Source organism: Plecotus auritus (assembly GCF_963455305.1).
Source record: "Plecotus auritus genome assembly, chromosome: 4".
Lineage (NCBI taxonomy): Eukaryota > Metazoa > Chordata > Mammalia > Chiroptera > Vespertilionidae > Plecotus > Plecotus auritus.
The window spans coordinates 125367540-125383688 of NC_137775.1; the positions used below are offsets into that span (position 1 = coordinate 125367540).

Here is a 16149-nt window from a genome sequence, read left to right on the forward strand (position 1 = left end):
GGGGAGTATGCTGGTCCTAGCAAGAGATGTTAGGAGAATAGTTGATTTGGTAGGCTTCAGAAAAGCTTATTCTAGAGAACTGTTTTATTTTTGAAATGCCGAGTTTTACATGATGATGAATCATACAAATTCTCATGTCCTGCAAATAGTTGGAACTGTAACTGTGTGGCATATTTAGCAATGAGTTGACCAGTTTGGCTGGATTGGAAGTGCATATTGGTTAGACAGTTTACTTTCTTCAAGCTAGAGCCAGTATTTAATTAATTACCTTCATTGTTTTTGAAAGATCTATTGGTCTCCTGCGAAAGATGTCTGTCTAATAGAGAGAGTGTCACTTGGGCACATATCCCTGTTGTATAAGGGAGATTCAGATAGATAAGTCCTGGCAGTTTGTCTATGAAACAGACCTTTTTTTCTTCGCTGTTTTGCTTCTTTCTTACTTTGAGGATTGGAGATCGGGGAAAATATTAGATATTTGAAGGTGATGTTGTTTTATTGCCACTTACATTTAATGTGCCCCTTATATATATAGCCAAGCTTCATCATTATCCTAACTTCCTCAGATATTTTGCTGACTTGGAAGTGCAGTGATACTCAGAGAGGAGCTGGCATAATAGAGTATAATTCCAAAGTTTTTTTTTGTCTTAAAAAGCCATCACCATGATATTGCTGAATAAATGAAAATATATAAGAGTTGGCAATATGATTACAGTACTGCTGAAATCCTAGGGGCAGAATAAAATTGTCTATTTAGTAGTCATAACTGTTTGATAGAGCTATTTGGTGTTAAGCTTCTCCCTCGCTCCTTTTCTAAAACACTTCAACCCATATTTTCAACACCATTCTCTCCATTAGCTGGAGTTATGAACTGAGTTTAATTCTACCTCTTCCAAGTACAGTAGTCCCCCTTTTTTACAGTTTCACTTTCCTCGGTTTCAGTTACCTACTGTCAACAATGGTCCGTAAATATTAACAATTCATAAGTTTTAAATTGTGGACTGTTGTGAGTAGCCTGATGAAATCTCACGCTGTCCCGCTCCATCCCTCCTGGGATATGAATCATCCTTTTGTCTGGCATCTTCAAGCTGTGTTTGCTACCTGCACGTTAATCAGTTAATAGCCATTTTGGTTATCAGATCCATGGTGCTTGTGTTCAAGTAACTTTTATTTGTTTTTTAATAATGGCCCGAAAGTGCAAGAGTAGTGATGCTAGCAATTTGGATATGGCAAAGAGAAGCCATGAAGTGCTTTCTTTAAATGAAAAGGTGAAAGTTCTCACTTAATAAGAAAAAAAAAATCATGTGCTGAGGTTGCGAAGTTCAACAGTAAGAACGAATCTTCTATTACTAAAAGTGTGAAGAAGGAAAAATAAATCTGTGCTAGTTTTGCTGTTGCACCTCTGTGCAACGGCCATGGTGCATGAGAAATGAATGCTGAGACTGCAGGAGACCGTTCCAGGGGTCCCCTGAAACGAGTGACCACATTCACATAACTTTTGTTATAGTGTATTATTATAATCATTCTGTTTTATCATTAGTTATTGTTGTTAACCACTTACTATGCCTAATTTATCACTTAAACTTTATCACAGGTATTTATGTATAGAAAGAAAAAAAGGACATAGAGGCTTCAGTACTGTCCCTAGTTTCAGGTATCCACTGGGGGTCTTGGAACATGTCCCCTGCAGATAAGAGGGGCTCTATATTTCTGTTTTATTTTCTTGTCTGTTAGTTTTTCTTTCAGGAGATCAAGGATGGTAGGTATACCCTTGTGTAGGCATGAGTGGAAATAAGGTAATGGGTGTGATATGGTCCAGAGCTGCCTTGGAGTAGAAAATTAGCTATTCTTGGCAGGTTGAGTATGAAGTGACATCTCTTCATCACCCACTTTTAAAATCCTGGTCCCAAGGTACCTTTGGTTTTATTTCTTTTCTTCCAAACGAAAGGGTACTGTTGGTGCACAGTGGGACCTGGCCTCTGAAGCTAGAGAAGTTTTTTCAGTGCTCAGGAGTAAGCCTGTTCTTTGTAGTGAAGTTCAGATAAGTATGTGCTCTAGGGCAGTGGTCGCCAACCTTTCAGACCTCACGGACCACCAGTGAGTTGGCAACTGCTGCTCTAGGGGTTCAAGGATTTAACTTTGTACAAAGCAATAATTTTTTCATGGAATGACTTTTTCTTTGTTTTCCTTCTCCTTTCCTTTCTCTCTCTTCCCTTTCTCCTTTCCTCCGTTTCTTCCTCCCTCCTTTCTTTTCTTTCTGCCAGGATTGTTTATGGGTCTCCTTGGGTTCTATTCTAACCATGCATCCTTTTGGGTTGCTTAGACTATGTCCATATCAGTCTTAATTGTTTTCTTTCCACATCCCCCTCTCTGCCAGGAGGAAGGATTGGGATTCATTAAAATACAAAAAGAAGGCTAGAGTCTTGTTCCCAAGAGTTCTTGATTTTCATATCTCAACTCCAGTCTCTGGAAAATGCTCTCATGAAAAGAACAGTTGTGTTTAGGACTTGTGCGTTTTTGAGTGCTTATTAAATATGAACTAAAACTTATTATACATTGTTGTTCTGAGGAGTGCTTTATTGCTTGATCTGCTTCTAAGGCTATTCAGTTAAGATCCATTCCATACTTGCCCATTCTTGAGTCTGGCTTTCTGTGGTCATGCTTCACTGTAGGTCATGCTATATCTTATGTATAGTATTGCCACAGCTGGGTTGGTGGGGTGTTCAGTTACCTTTGGCTCTCAGAGCCTGGAACAAGGATATGCTGCACTAAGACTGCATGTGCCTTATACAGTCCTTGATAATCACATATCTCTCCCCCGCTGCCCCTCTGTTTTACCCCAGTTTCTAGAGCCTGGCTGGGAACATCTAGGCATTTGTTTTCAATGTCATGCATTCTGGGAAAGTCCCTAGGCACTGTGCAGATCCTCTGGTGGCTGTCCTGGTGACAGGACTTGTTAAGCAGATAAGAATAAAAAGACTCCCCAAAAATGATTTTAGTTATTGTTAGAATTTTACATTAGTTCAAGGGAGAAATGAAAAAATAGAGAAGACAGAAGGAAAGATATTTGGTAAATCTATAAAGAATGTTGTGCTACCTCAGCTGTTTCTAATAATGCTTCTAAAACAGAATCTGGTCTACATATGCCACTTGGTTATGTGGGAAGCACCTCCTTGATATACTTTAAGAAGAAAAAAAAAGAGGGTAAATCATCGTTTTCAGATTCATGGGAATTCAGTCACTGGAGATTGGAGCACAAAGACACTAAGTGGGCGAGGTCACGTGTGACCCCTAGAGGTGTCATCATATAAGCCTTTGGAAGCTACCTGTTGCTCTGTAGGACTTTTTTCTAATTTGAGGCCTGTTGGAAAAACAGTAATTTAATAAAAGATACTTGTTTGTTGCCCATTGGCTGCAGATCCCTTTCATCCAGAAGTTCACTTTCTCCTTTTGCTGGCTTTACAAAAGCCAAGTCTAACTCATGCCTGCAATTGTCCGGTTCCTGCCTCAAAGAGCATGGATATAGAGGTCTTCTTGTGAGCCGGTATCGAAGGAAGGCTTTGGGGCCGTAGGTAATCATTTCCCCACTTCTTTAGTATCTTTTAGAGTGGAAAGCCCATGTTGTCCATAGACGTAAGTAAAAGTGGACCTGATATTCTGAAGAAATTAGAGTTCTAGTCTTCCTTGCTTTCTACCTCCTTATCAAGTCCTGCGGCGACCTCTTCCTCTTTGCTTGTCTCTGCCCTAGTGGCAGAGAAGGATGTCAGCATCGTGAAGCTCCCCTGTGGCTCAGCCACAGTAGAGCATCCCTGTTAAGCTGAGGAGTAGTGAGGTGAGCCACCTATTAGGTTAGAAATCAGTACTGGAACTCTGCTGGCTGGTGATCTCCATCTCAGGACTTGTGAGAAAGTCTGTCCTTGTGGGGAAGGTACAGGCCGTGTGAAAAGGCAGCTTTCCAGCACAAGATACTGGAGCTTGAGGTTCCCAGATGATGGAGGCCCAGGTTACATGCCTGATGTCTTGTTGGATTTGGGTTATCTCATAGTAAATAGCTATGGGATGCATTTTCTGCTGTTTATGAAATTTGACCACAGGACCTTGAAATTATTGTAAAGAAATTGTACGGGGAGTGTGTATATTTTTGTGCATGTACTGAGATATGTACCTCTGCTATTGCTGATGTTACTGTTATGAATGAATTGAGCTGTTAATTATCTGTCACCCCTTTCCTTTAGCCTTGACTAAAATATATTGTACAGACATTTCTTTATGGGCTTGCTTTGTTCTGAATATGTGCCCACATGTATGTTTGCTTTAAGGAAAATATTCTGCTTTTATAATCTCCATGGACACCTCAGTGACAGATAAAATGTAGATGGTTTTTCAGTGACAAATGTTAAGCTCAAACAGATAGAGATCTATGAGACAGAGCCATTGAGAATTACCTGTTATCCTTATTCAGATGGAGAATGAAGGGTAAGGGTGTGTGTGTGTGTGTGTGTGTGTGTGTGTGTGTGTGTGTGTGTGATGGTATTATTCCCTATGCCCACTCTTTTGTAATACTTATCCATTTAACCCAGGTCCTTTTTTATTAAGTAGTATATTCCTCTTAAATTAGCTCTATTGTTAGGTACTAAATCAAGCAAGTCACAGTAGGTATGAGTGAGCAAGTAAGTGTATCCTATATAATAAAGAGGTAATATGCAAATTGACCCTCATGCCCTCGCACAAGATGGCCGCCCCCATGTGGTAAAAGATGGCCACCACAAGATGGCTGGCAGGGAGGGTAATTGGAGATGACCAGGCCGGCAGGGGAGGGCAGTTAGGGGTGACTAGGTCTGCAGGGGAAGGCAGTTGAGGGGGACCAGGCCAGCAGGGGAGGCCAGTTGGGGGTGACCGGGCTGGCAGGGGAGGGCAGTTGGGGGCGACCAGACCAGCAGGGGAGGCCAGTTGGGGGTTACCAGGCCGGCAGGGGAGGGCAGTTGGGGGCAATCAGGCCGGAAGGGGAGCAGTTAGGCATCAATCAGGCTGGCAGGGGAGTGGTTAGGGGGTGATCAGGCTGGTAGGCAGAAGCGGTTAGGGGCAGTCAGCCAGGCAGGCAGGCAAGCGGTTGGGAGCCAGCAGTCCCAGATTGTGGGAAGGATGTCTGACTGCTGTTTTAGGCAGTTGGACATCCCCCGAGGGGTTCCAGATTGGAGAGGGTGCAGGCTGGGCTGAGGGACAATGCCCCCGCCCCACTCCAGTGTACGAATTTCGTGCACCAGCCTCTAGTATGTATATAAAGGAAGTTTTTTCTTATAAGTAAAAAATTAAGGGTAATGCAAGCCAGGTTTCTCACAGTCAGAGAAGGGAGGTATAAATATGGAAAGGAAGAAAACTACAGTGAGCCCTGTAATATTGGATTGAGATTGTAGATATCTGTGTTAATTCTTGACATATTGTTTCAGGTTTTCTAAAAAGCTGATGCCAACATGGGACTAGATGTGCAGTGCAAGAGTTTAATTGGGGAAAACTCTTCTCAGGGATCTGGATGAGGCTGGGAGAGCCATTGGACTGCACTGTGGGCCTTAGCCCTGTGGAGAAGGAGGGAGGGAAAGAAGGAAGGTTGAACTGAAAAAATCTAAGCTGTAGGGCAGTTAATTCTAAGAGTTTCTGCCAAGCTGACAAGGAGTCCGCAAGCCAAAGCTGCCCATCAGAGGAGTCCAAAGGCTCAGCAATAGACCTGCCTTAGTATGTTTGCTGTCTATGCTCAGTCTTTGGCTGGTAACGGCTAGTGGAAAGCATAGCCTTGGCTGAGACAGTGATGGTTTTCCGAGTACAGCAGCTGGGACTGTCCGTCAGTTATGCTTCCTACGGTGAGAAATCTGAGAGGCACATTTTCATGACTGCCACACATGGTTTCCAATAGTACTAGAAATAAATATATAGAAATAATGATGTAAATGTAGGCTACTAGATAATTGGCTAATTTCACAGTTACAGAAAACAGCACAAGATAAGTCCACGTTATGTTGTTGTCCTGGAAATCAGGACATGCTCAAAGAATGATGGGGGCATGTCCATAGGACACAGAAGCCCACTTGAACCAGTTTTCACTAGCCAGATTGGGAATAATTTCAGCATCAAAATAAATAATGATAGTAGTGGGTTATAACCCTTTGAATAAAATGAGATTCCATGAGTTTATACTGATCCAGATAAATAAACGAATAACTTGCAAGTTCGAGGGCTAAAAATTACATAGTTTAAAGTGTCTCCTATTAGTTATAAAGAGGAAAAGGAGTAACTACAATGGAGAAGAAGCCTGGTAGACACCATCCTGATCAAGTGATCAAAGTGGACATCAGTGGTAAATTATAGATCATTTCATAGGGGGCTTAGGGAACAGTACAGCATCTCTTCTGTGTGTTGTTGCCAATGATGCATAACCTGCATCAGACACAGAAATAATTGGCCTATGCTCTTCCAAGTGTCAAGCCATGATATTGTAAGAAAGACTGAGCAAGTATTCCAGACTAAGGAGGCATTACATCTAAATGTAACACCTGATTCTGAATTAGGTCCTTTTCCCCCTAAGTATTTTATTGGAACAACTAGTGGCCTGGTGCATGAAATTCGTGCACATTAAAAGGGGATTAATTAGAGGCAATAATTTAATATTGCTATTTACCCTTTCTCTGTAATAGAAGTATCAGAGATGAAAGAAAATTAGTAAAATGTATATGAAAACCTTCCTCCTGTCAGAGTCTGGGGCACACCATGGGACCCAGAGTCAAGTCCCCGCCGACCCACATGCGCCTCAAAATCGCGGGAGACCCAGACCCGGCCACTGCCACCCCCTCCCACACCCCCACCCCCCCACCATTGGGCTAGATCCAGACCCGGCCACTCCCAGCCTTGTGAAGCCGCACCGGGCAGGGGACGTTGCCTTAGGTCCCTTAGCCTGGTGCCAGGATGGGGGGGCATGGCCTGAGGTCCCCCAGCCCATACTGGGGATGGGGGCATGCCTTGAAGTCCCCCGTCAAGCCCTGCCAGGTGGGGGACATGGCCTGAAATCCCCAGGCAGGGGGGGCGCAGCCTCAGGTCCCCTGGCCCGGTGCTGGGGAGGTGCTGGGGCAGGGGGTGTGGCCTGAGGTCCCCCAGCCTCATGCCAGGATGAGGGGCACAGCCTGAAGTTCCCTGTCAAGCCCCACCTGGTGGTGGGTGCAGCCTGAGGTCCCCTGGCCTGTAGCTGGGGCAGGGGCAGCAGCCTGAGGTCCCCTAGCCCAGCACCAGGACAGGAAGCGCACCTTGAGGTCCCCCGTCAAGCCCTGCCAGGCGGGGGGCGTGGCCTCAGGTCCCCTGGCCTGGCACCAGGGTAGGGGGCGAGGCCTGAGGTCCCCATCAAGCCCTGCCGAGTGGGGGTGTGTGGCCTGAGGTCCCCCAGCCTGGTGCTGGGGTGGGGGGCCCAGCCTGAAGTCCTCTGTCAAGCCCCACCTGGTGGGGGGCGTGGCCTGAGGTCCCCCAGCCTGGCACTGGGGCGAGGGGGGGAGCAGCCTGAGGTCCCCTAGCCTAGCACCAGGACAGGAGGCGCACCTTGAGGTCCCCCATCAAGCCCTGTCGGGTGTGGGGCGCGGCCTCAGGTCTCCTGTCAAGCCCTGCCGGGTGGGGGGCATGGCCTGAGATCCCCTGTCAAGTCCTGCCTGGTGGAGGACATGGCCTGAGGTCCCCTGTCAAGCTCCATGGGGGCGGGGGAGGACATAGCCTCAGGTCTCTGCTGATTGCTCATTAAGGCTCCTTATGGGAACTTGGCCTCAGCTGTGGGTGCAGCCATCTTTGTGACGGAGTGATGGTCAATTAGCATATTCCCTCTTTATTAGATAGCTTTGGCAAAATTTGGGTGGGGTTTGCAGATGATAATATTGTGTCCTTGTTGATATCCTAGTTCTATTCATTGTTTGTTTTTCATTATATAGGAACATATCCTAGTTTGTAGGAAATGAACACTAAAATATTAGGGGTGATGGTACACCTGGTCAGTTACTTACTCTCACATGATTCAAAGATGGAGGGTCCATTCTTTATACAGTATGTGCAACTTTTCTGTAAGTTTTGATTGGGGTGTGGGGATTGCGGATGGAGAGACTGTCAAAAATGTGATAAAACCATTATAATATCCTGTAAATGAAATCTATTTAAACCTATTCTCGATTATGGACATAGAACACCTTTTCTCCAAGTTGGCAGAATATTAGGACCTCATGGTTTCAGAGGTATCTTATTATTGGAAAGTATGTGCTCATTAAACAATCTACTTGCTGTGGAAACAAGTGGTAGGGGAAGATTTCAACTGGTACAGATCTTTGGAGAAAATCTGTGTGTTGGTTGTGTTTGTATCAACGATATCTGATTATGTCTAATGGAAAGTGTTCACTTTTAATAGAACCTAAATTTCTCTTTTAGTTTGAAGAAACAATTCAATCCCAGCACTAATTCTTCGGCTGTTAGTGCCCTTTTTGTGTAAATTATCTATTTGAGCCAGACATGTGTAATTGGAGTAGAATTACTGATACACTCAAGAAAGCAGAACTTATAAATTTGTCTAAAGTGGCATAATGTCATAGCACATAATTTAATGTTCTCTTTTCTTTTCTTTTTTAAAATATATTTTATTGATTTTTTTACAGAGAGGAAGTGAGAGGGATAGAGAGTTAGAAACATCAATGAGAGAGAAACATTGATAAGCTGCCTCCTGCACACCCCCTACTGTGGATGTGTCCTCAACCAAGGTACATGCCCTTGACCAGAATCGAACCTGGGACCCTTCAGTCTGCAGGCTGACGCTCTATCCACTGAGCCAAACCGGCTAGGGCTATGTTCTCTTTTCTTACTGGGCAAATGATCAACACAGCAGTGTCGGTTTCTGAACCATCTTTGGGGGCAGGGTGGGGCAGAATCTCCTCACCTTTCATTAGCAGTCAAAAGAAATGAATGAGAGAGTCAAGTACATGAATCGAGGCTAGTGGTTGGCAAGCTGTGGCTTGCAAGCCACATGCGGCTCTTTGGCCCCTTGAGTGTGGCTCTTCCACAAAATACCACGTGCAGGCGCGCACGTACAGTGCGATTGAAACTTCGTGGCCCATGCGCAGAAGTCGGTTTTCGGCTCTCAAAAGAAATTTCAATCGTTGTTCTGTTGATATTTGGCTCTGTTGACTAATGAGTTTGCCGACCACTGATCTAGGCTAAACCCATTTTCTCTCCCTTTCATTCCCTTTAATTCTACGTCTTAGATAATGGAGAGGAGAAAGACAAAAGCTGGTAAGGCATATGTAGAAAGCTTTTGTCCTTAATTCTGTTCGCAGCAAGCTTGGCTAATATATGCTTAGGATAATAAATAATGTTCCAGTGCTGTCTTTCCAAAATGATTAGGTGTTTTTCTGACATTTCCGAGAGTATCTCGAGTTTCATGATGTATTAAAACAAAATTATAAGAATGTGCTGTGATTTTTACCACAGTGAAAAAATTATCCTAAATAAGCTAAATTATTTCATCCAGAAAATATTTACTGTCTACTTTATGCCAAGTGTGGTTCTAGTCCCTGCGTTACAAAGCAAGAACGAGGAGACTCTTGCCCTCTTTGACCTCATAATTTAGAAGGAAGATAGACACTGAAGAGTATCACAGAGGAGCACACACCAAGAAGAAAACACACGTGACCTGATTCTCATGCCTGGCTCATAGTAAATGCCCAGTAATGATGGTGGTTATTAATATTTCATGTGTTTTTACTCTCCTTACTGCTAAGCACCAGCACCACAACTGTTCCTCCAGGAGAAACCTGTAATTAGAGACATGAAGCTAAGAGAATATGGCTTACACTCTAGGCTTTTGAGAGAAAGAAGAGGAGGGTAGTGGGCAGGGTGTGGAGTTGGGGGTCTGAGGCCTTCACCGACTTGTGGACGTTGCTGACAGGAGACAGAGGGCAGCAGAAATAAGGGATGCTTGTGCCCTTGGTGCTCTGCTGGCCACGCAGGTACTCAGTAATTCTGTGAATTGATTTGAGCAGCATTAACAGGAGTGGATCATTAAACATTTGTGCTGTTTTGCTTAGTATTTTCTAGCTTCTTCAAAAAGAAGCTTGTTTGTGTTGAATTTTTTCTTGCCTGCTTTGTCATTCCAACTTTCTCCTCCAGACCCCATGTATTGACTGTAAAATGTCAATGCGCAGCAATTCAAAATGCAGTAACAAATACGTCTTTGTTCTTCTGGCATTTCCAATCCTCAGACCTCTCAGCCTGTTACAAGGGGAGCCCCTCTCCTGCCCAGTTGGGGCTTCATGGTGACACCCTTAGTTAAATTCTCACCATATATCAACATCTACAGCTGTTGACTTGGGGCTGTTGGCATTCTCCATGCTGCCAAACTCAACTCTGTGATAATGACAGCGTTTGCCAGCATGCTTATGCGGTGACTCAGGAGACAGGGTGGCCAGCAAAGCAGCCTCTTTGTGGGAGTGGATTTGAGAAGTGCTAATTCCGTGGTGGTTTGGAGATATTAATATCGTGCTGGCAGTAGATAAACAGGCAGCAGAGGGGAATCGGCCACAGCATCTTTTCCTCCTCTCCCTTCTGCACATATTATTTTTTTCTTCATCTCTTAAAACAGTAATTCCATGGGTTTTGATTAAGAGAATCCTTCTTTAAGTGGATTAAACATGCACATAAAATGGTTAGTTCATTTCCCAGCATCTCCAGATCTGAGTCTCTAGGAACATTAGTTTGTTAAGAGTTAACTACATTTCCGAACAACACTAAATCAAAGCATATGGTACAGTAGGCTATTGCTTAGCATCCCCCCTCCCTAAAGGGCAGCCAACCAGATGGTTTGAGTGGGACCTTTTATGTAATTATGACAGACACAAAGGCATAACCACCAGTCTGACCCGATAACATCATGCCTTTTGGATTCCAGTACTGGCTACAGGTGATTTTTGAAAATTTGTTTTTGCAGAATGAGTCCTTCACATCAGGGTTCTTTCCAGCATGGGGAGGAACCATGCAGATACGCTTCATTAGTTGTCTGAGAGTCATGTCCAGTGCATTCTTCTCTAGTTAGCAGATATAAGTCACTTAGAGTAGGCCCTCTTTCTAATTCTAGTAAAGGGAAGAAGATGCAACACAATTGAGAATTGATTTAAGAAGGATTCTAATCTGCATGTTCTTTAGTCCTAAAAGGACTACTCAGAGTATTATTCCAAAGCTGGTCATCTCAGATTTTATTTGTTCCCCCATTTTATGCCATTTTTTATAAAGAACTTTTATCCCACCCCAGTACCTTCCTCCCCTTCCCTACCCAATTCACCCATAGACTCACCTTCTGCACACCCCTTTGGGTGGGAGAGCCACGGTCAGGAGTTCTGATGAGAAGGGAAGCTCCCGAGTGTTATGTTAGACCAGTGGTCGGCAAACTCATTAGTCAACAGAGCCAAATATCAACAGTACAACGATTGAAATTTCTTTTGAGAGCCAAATTTTTTAAACTTAAACTTCTTCTAATGCCACATCTTCAAAATAGACTCGCCCAGGCCGTGGTATTTTGTGGAAGAGCCACACTCAAGGGGCCAAAGAGCCGCATGTGGCTCGCGAGCCGCAGTTTGCCGACCACGGTGTTAGACCACTGTTTCTAACACTGCCAAACTGGAATAAGACATTTGCTAGTTATAGGGTAGGCTAGAAAAGAGAAATTTAGGTCATGCTTTTATGTATTTTTTTATTTTTTTATCTGTTTATCTGATGTTGTAAAGCCGACTTTTCTTATTTATAACATTCTGTAGAAAGGCTGGCCTAATGTGGGCTTCTTATAGATATTCTCTGCTCATTTTTATCTCTGGATTGATATAGCATCTGACTGTACTAGCCAAAAAGTGCTGAGCTAGGGAACTTTATTCCATCTTTTATTTGGATTTCTAGCTTAGCAGCTCATTGGTCTTAAAATCCTCGGCTTCTCCCTCCCTCCCTCTCTCTGCCAGGACACGTTAAGACCTCCAGGTGCGAACTGTTATTATTTCTGTTGACTGAGCCCCATAATCACCTCTAGTGCTCACTGACCTATCTTTTCTGTTGCAGAAACATTGCTGAGGCCCTTGTCAGCAAAGGTCTAGCCACGGTGATCAGATACCGGCAGGATGACGATCAGAGATCCTCTCACTATGACGAGCTGCTTGCCGCAGAGGCCAGGTGAGATGAATAATTATTATAGTAAACACATTGGGATCTATGGCCCCTTTTTTCCTTCCCAATTTCCTGCCTAACCCTGGGCAGAATGTTATGGGAAATAATATGCTGAGAAAGCCTATATTCTTTTATCCCAGTTTTCTCCCAGGAAAAGAAAAGGGGCACACTTCGAACTTGCTTTCTAATTTTGATTAAGTACACTTGGGCCTCAGTTTTTTAAATCCGCGTAATAGAGACATATTAGAGACAATCTTTCTATGGATATCAAGTGCTGTATAAGATGCTGTTGTCATCACTGTGCTGTCTTCATTTCCTGGGACTAATGGTGAAGCCCTGCTTACGTGTGCAGGACATTTGCCTCTGGTTCTTACCTCCAGAGGCCTCTGCTCCCTAGCCCCTCCCATTAACACCTCCAGACCTTTTGTCATGTACAAAGGAAATAAAAACATTTATTAGGAAATGAGTTTTGCTTTCACACTTCTGACAGCTGGCAGGAAAGAATTTGAGAAGCCCTGTGACATTTTACTTTTGTCCTTCATCCCTGTGGCTAGTTGCCCCAAGGACATGCATTCTGCTCAGCAATATTTCCTACCAGCGACATTCTTCAAGGCTTTTACTCACTGAGACGGCTGTCACTGGGTGGTGCTGGCTGTTGAGTGATTCCCAGACTTCCCAGGAAACAGAGCAAGATCTGAGATACTATTGCTGAGCTGATTTGGATAGCTCAGCAGACTGCTTGGACTCGTCCAAAACACATCCACTGTTTCAGAGTGATGCTTGCCTCACTCGGCCATATTTCTGGGACCTCGTACTTTAGTTTTAGAAGTTTAGTAATTGCCAGGTTATGCTCTATAGTTAGAGGAGGAGTGAGTTTGGTCACATTGTTATTTATACTTCAGACTTTGTCATTGAGATCACTTTTCTTGCTCTTTGGCCCAGAACGTTGCCCTGATATGTGACATTTACCTCTCATACCACGGCACATCCTGATGGATAGAGCATCTGTAGAATGTCACACAGAATGTCAGCTCAGAAATCAGCCAAACTGCTGCAGCTTTTTGGATTCTTTCTTGTGGATTTTCCCCAATGGACTCAGTCGGACCTAATTCTTAAGCACAAAAAGTTCAGTGAAAATACCAGTATCTTTGTTCATTTAAGGCTCATTAATGGCAACTATAAAATATGATAGAGAATCCGTAAATGGTGTTTCTCTCTTTCTTCCTCGCTTCCTCATTTTTCTCTCCCTGCCCATGTTATCACTAAGTCAACTGGGCTGAAAGAACCCATCGTGGGAAATGTGGCTTCACATCTCTTAAGTACTATTTAATGATCTAGTTATTCTAGAAAATGGACAATGATTAGATTATAGTTAAGGTGGGATTTGGGGTGGTGAGTCTGTGCTGAGTGAGCTCAGCTTGGTCTGGTGGTAACTTGAAAAACAGGTTATGCATTCCCAGAGAAGCAGGAGCACTTAGCAGTACAGTGGGATCTAGAGTCCTATTTTCTACCCTGGGTTTACTCTGCCACAGTGGAGATTTAATTCTCATCAGCAGGTGAGCATGAAAACACTTTGCATAGCTGCTCTGGAACGTGAGGCCACACAAGCTCTCCTACTATGCTGTTTGAAGTAGCTGTGTTGTGCTATCCTGTTTAATGAGTATGCATAGAGAGTGAATTTCTTAGGTTTTAGGTTTTAAGAAGAAAAGAGCCTCTTTAGTCCAGTACTCATTTTGAGCTGAAGGAATGTAACCAGGTGCCTGCCTGCTAAAGCAGTGAGCTGCCTGGAGATAATTGTGTTGGGCCATTGCTTTCAAATGGATGGTGGAAAAACTGGCTTCAGGGTCAGTGCACTGTTGCAGGTTGAGTAAACGAAGAGAAATTGGCTACTTCCCCAAGCCTGTGAGGCATTGCTCTAAGGCAGTGCAGACCTCGTCAAGATTTAGGAGAAATGGCCAGCATGAACTATGAGTTTTCCTTTGGGGCAGTATTGTCAATGAGCCTCAGAACGGCAGCCAGCCCGGAGCCACCTTCTAGATGCTCACCCCAGCAAGATGACTTAAGATCTGAGAAAGACCGGAACACCTGCCAGATAAGAATGGTGGTTTTGTAGTGCAGAATGTATCCCCCCTCCACCTTTTAAATGATAAAGTTGGCTCACTTCAAGATCACCTATTTTCTGATGCTCTATTTTTGTTTGCCTGCAGTATGCAGCGCTCCATTCTTCATGACACACTCCTCGTGTTCCCTTAGCATTCTTACTTGCTTCTGTCGTGTTACAGCATGTCAAATCTGTTTTTACATGCTGCTTCTGCCCCTTATTCTGCCTGTCTATGGAATATTATGGGAGTTTAGGGTCATTTTCCCCAAGATAGATTAACTATTTTTTTCCATTTGAACTCTGCCTTATAATTTTATGCCCCTGTCAGTGGGCTTCCTCTGTCTCCCAGCTTAACATCCTCTGCAGATCTCACTTGAGAGTTGTCTACATCTTCCAGGGCCTTGAGTAGAACTCCTAACAAGAATGGCTTCGATGTTGACCCCAAGTCTCTTAGTGCGTGGACTTTCACTTAACTGTCTTTTGTTTATCATCCTTCAGCCACTTTTTAATCTTCAGTGATTACATGCTGAACCAAGCTAATTTGAATTAATTTCCCAAATAAATTTCTTGAGGTACTGTGTCGAAAGCTTTAGCAGAGGCCAAATGAATAGCATCTGCTGTGTTCATATCGTTCATCCTGGAATTCGTTCAGTAAAAAGTGGTTTGTTAGGCCCTCCCCACAAGGGTGTTGATTCCAGCAGGTTTCTTTATCTCTGACCCCTGGATCCCTGTTTTTATCTCTGGTTATCACCAATGATATCAGCATGGTGCACAGTGCTCTTCTATTAACTTTACTTTCCACAGCATTGCTTGGCTATTAAACCTTTTAGAGAAACATTGTAAGCTATGGAAAGGGCAGCCTGTTAACTTGTCTGACTTCTCGAGTCAGTGGACCTGCCTGCCCAGGAGCTGATGAGCTTCCTCAGGGCTCTGCAGCTGCTGCTTCCTCTGCAGAGGGAGGTGGAATGATCTGCCAACCTTTCTCAGATCATCTGATGGTAGCTCAGGGAGTGTTGCCCATTGGGAGACCAGGTGAAACCGAAGAGAAGAAGAATACCAATTTCTAGCTTGCCTGCTGCTTTCAAGCATATTCACCTGCCTGCCAGAAACATGCTCAGACCACCTCAGCAGCTCTGTTCAGTTTGCTGACCCTTCCAGACTCCTTCATACAAATGTCTGTCTGCTTCTGGGAAACCCTCATTATGCCTCAAATGCACAAGCCTGTTTAGAGGAAGCCACATCTTTTTTTGTTTAACACGTTAAGCACCCAGTCAGTCACCGGTGACTAACACTATACTTTCCGTCCGAAAGACAAAGCAGGCTGGGCGCTTAACATGTTAAAGAATAAATAAACCCCTAGTTCCCATCATGCAGACCTTCTTTTCTAGTTCAGTTGTCTATTATCAGCTGCCTCCTCCCTCATTACCTGTGTCCTGGCAAAATAAGGTTTGGCATTTTTGTATGTACTCTCCTGGGCTCCATTGAAAGCCCTTGACTTTGTCCAGGTTTCTGAGAACTCCAGTGTGTGTCCTTCTGATTTTTAATAGAAAGAACTTAGGAGAAGCTGATCCACATTTCTTGGTGATACTCCTGATCTTGGTTCTTCTTTTTAGGGTCATTATTGGGGATCCTTTGAGTGTGACACATAATTTCCCTTCTGCACCATGCTAATTTTTCACTCTGCACATTGATTTTCCAACATTTCCAATTCTTGGTTAATTTCAGTATGTCTTAGTCGGCTGGCCTGCTGCATTTATAGTCTTGATGAGTGGTCTCAACTGAAGGCGAGCTTTTGACTCCTTCAGAGCATCTCTCATATTCTTCTGAGGGATTTCCAAGCT

The 16149-nt window shown here is 43.9% G+C and overlaps 2 protein-coding genes across 2 annotated transcripts in view; one reads left to right on the forward strand and one right to left on the reverse strand.

Annotated features, from left to right (window-relative positions):
- Nucleotides 1-16149, forward strand: part of SND1 (staphylococcal nuclease and tudor domain containing 1) — a 495060-nt gene that overhangs the window by 273239 nt on the left and 205672 nt on the right. The window contains exon 13 of the mRNA XM_080663510.1: nt 12103-12213. Coding sequence (XP_080519636.1) covers nt 12103-12213 — 111 coding nt within the window. The remainder of the gene's footprint in view (nt 1-12102; nt 12214-16149) is intronic.
- Nucleotides 11008-16149, reverse strand: part of LRRC4 (leucine rich repeat containing 4) — a 146878-nt gene continuing 141736 nt past the window's right edge. Inside the window, exon 5 of the mRNA XM_080663512.1 lies at nt 11008-11130. Coding sequence (XP_080519638.1) covers nt 11125-11130 — 6 coding nt within the window. The 3' untranslated portion in view covers nt 11008-11124. The remainder of the gene's footprint in view (nt 11131-16149) is intronic.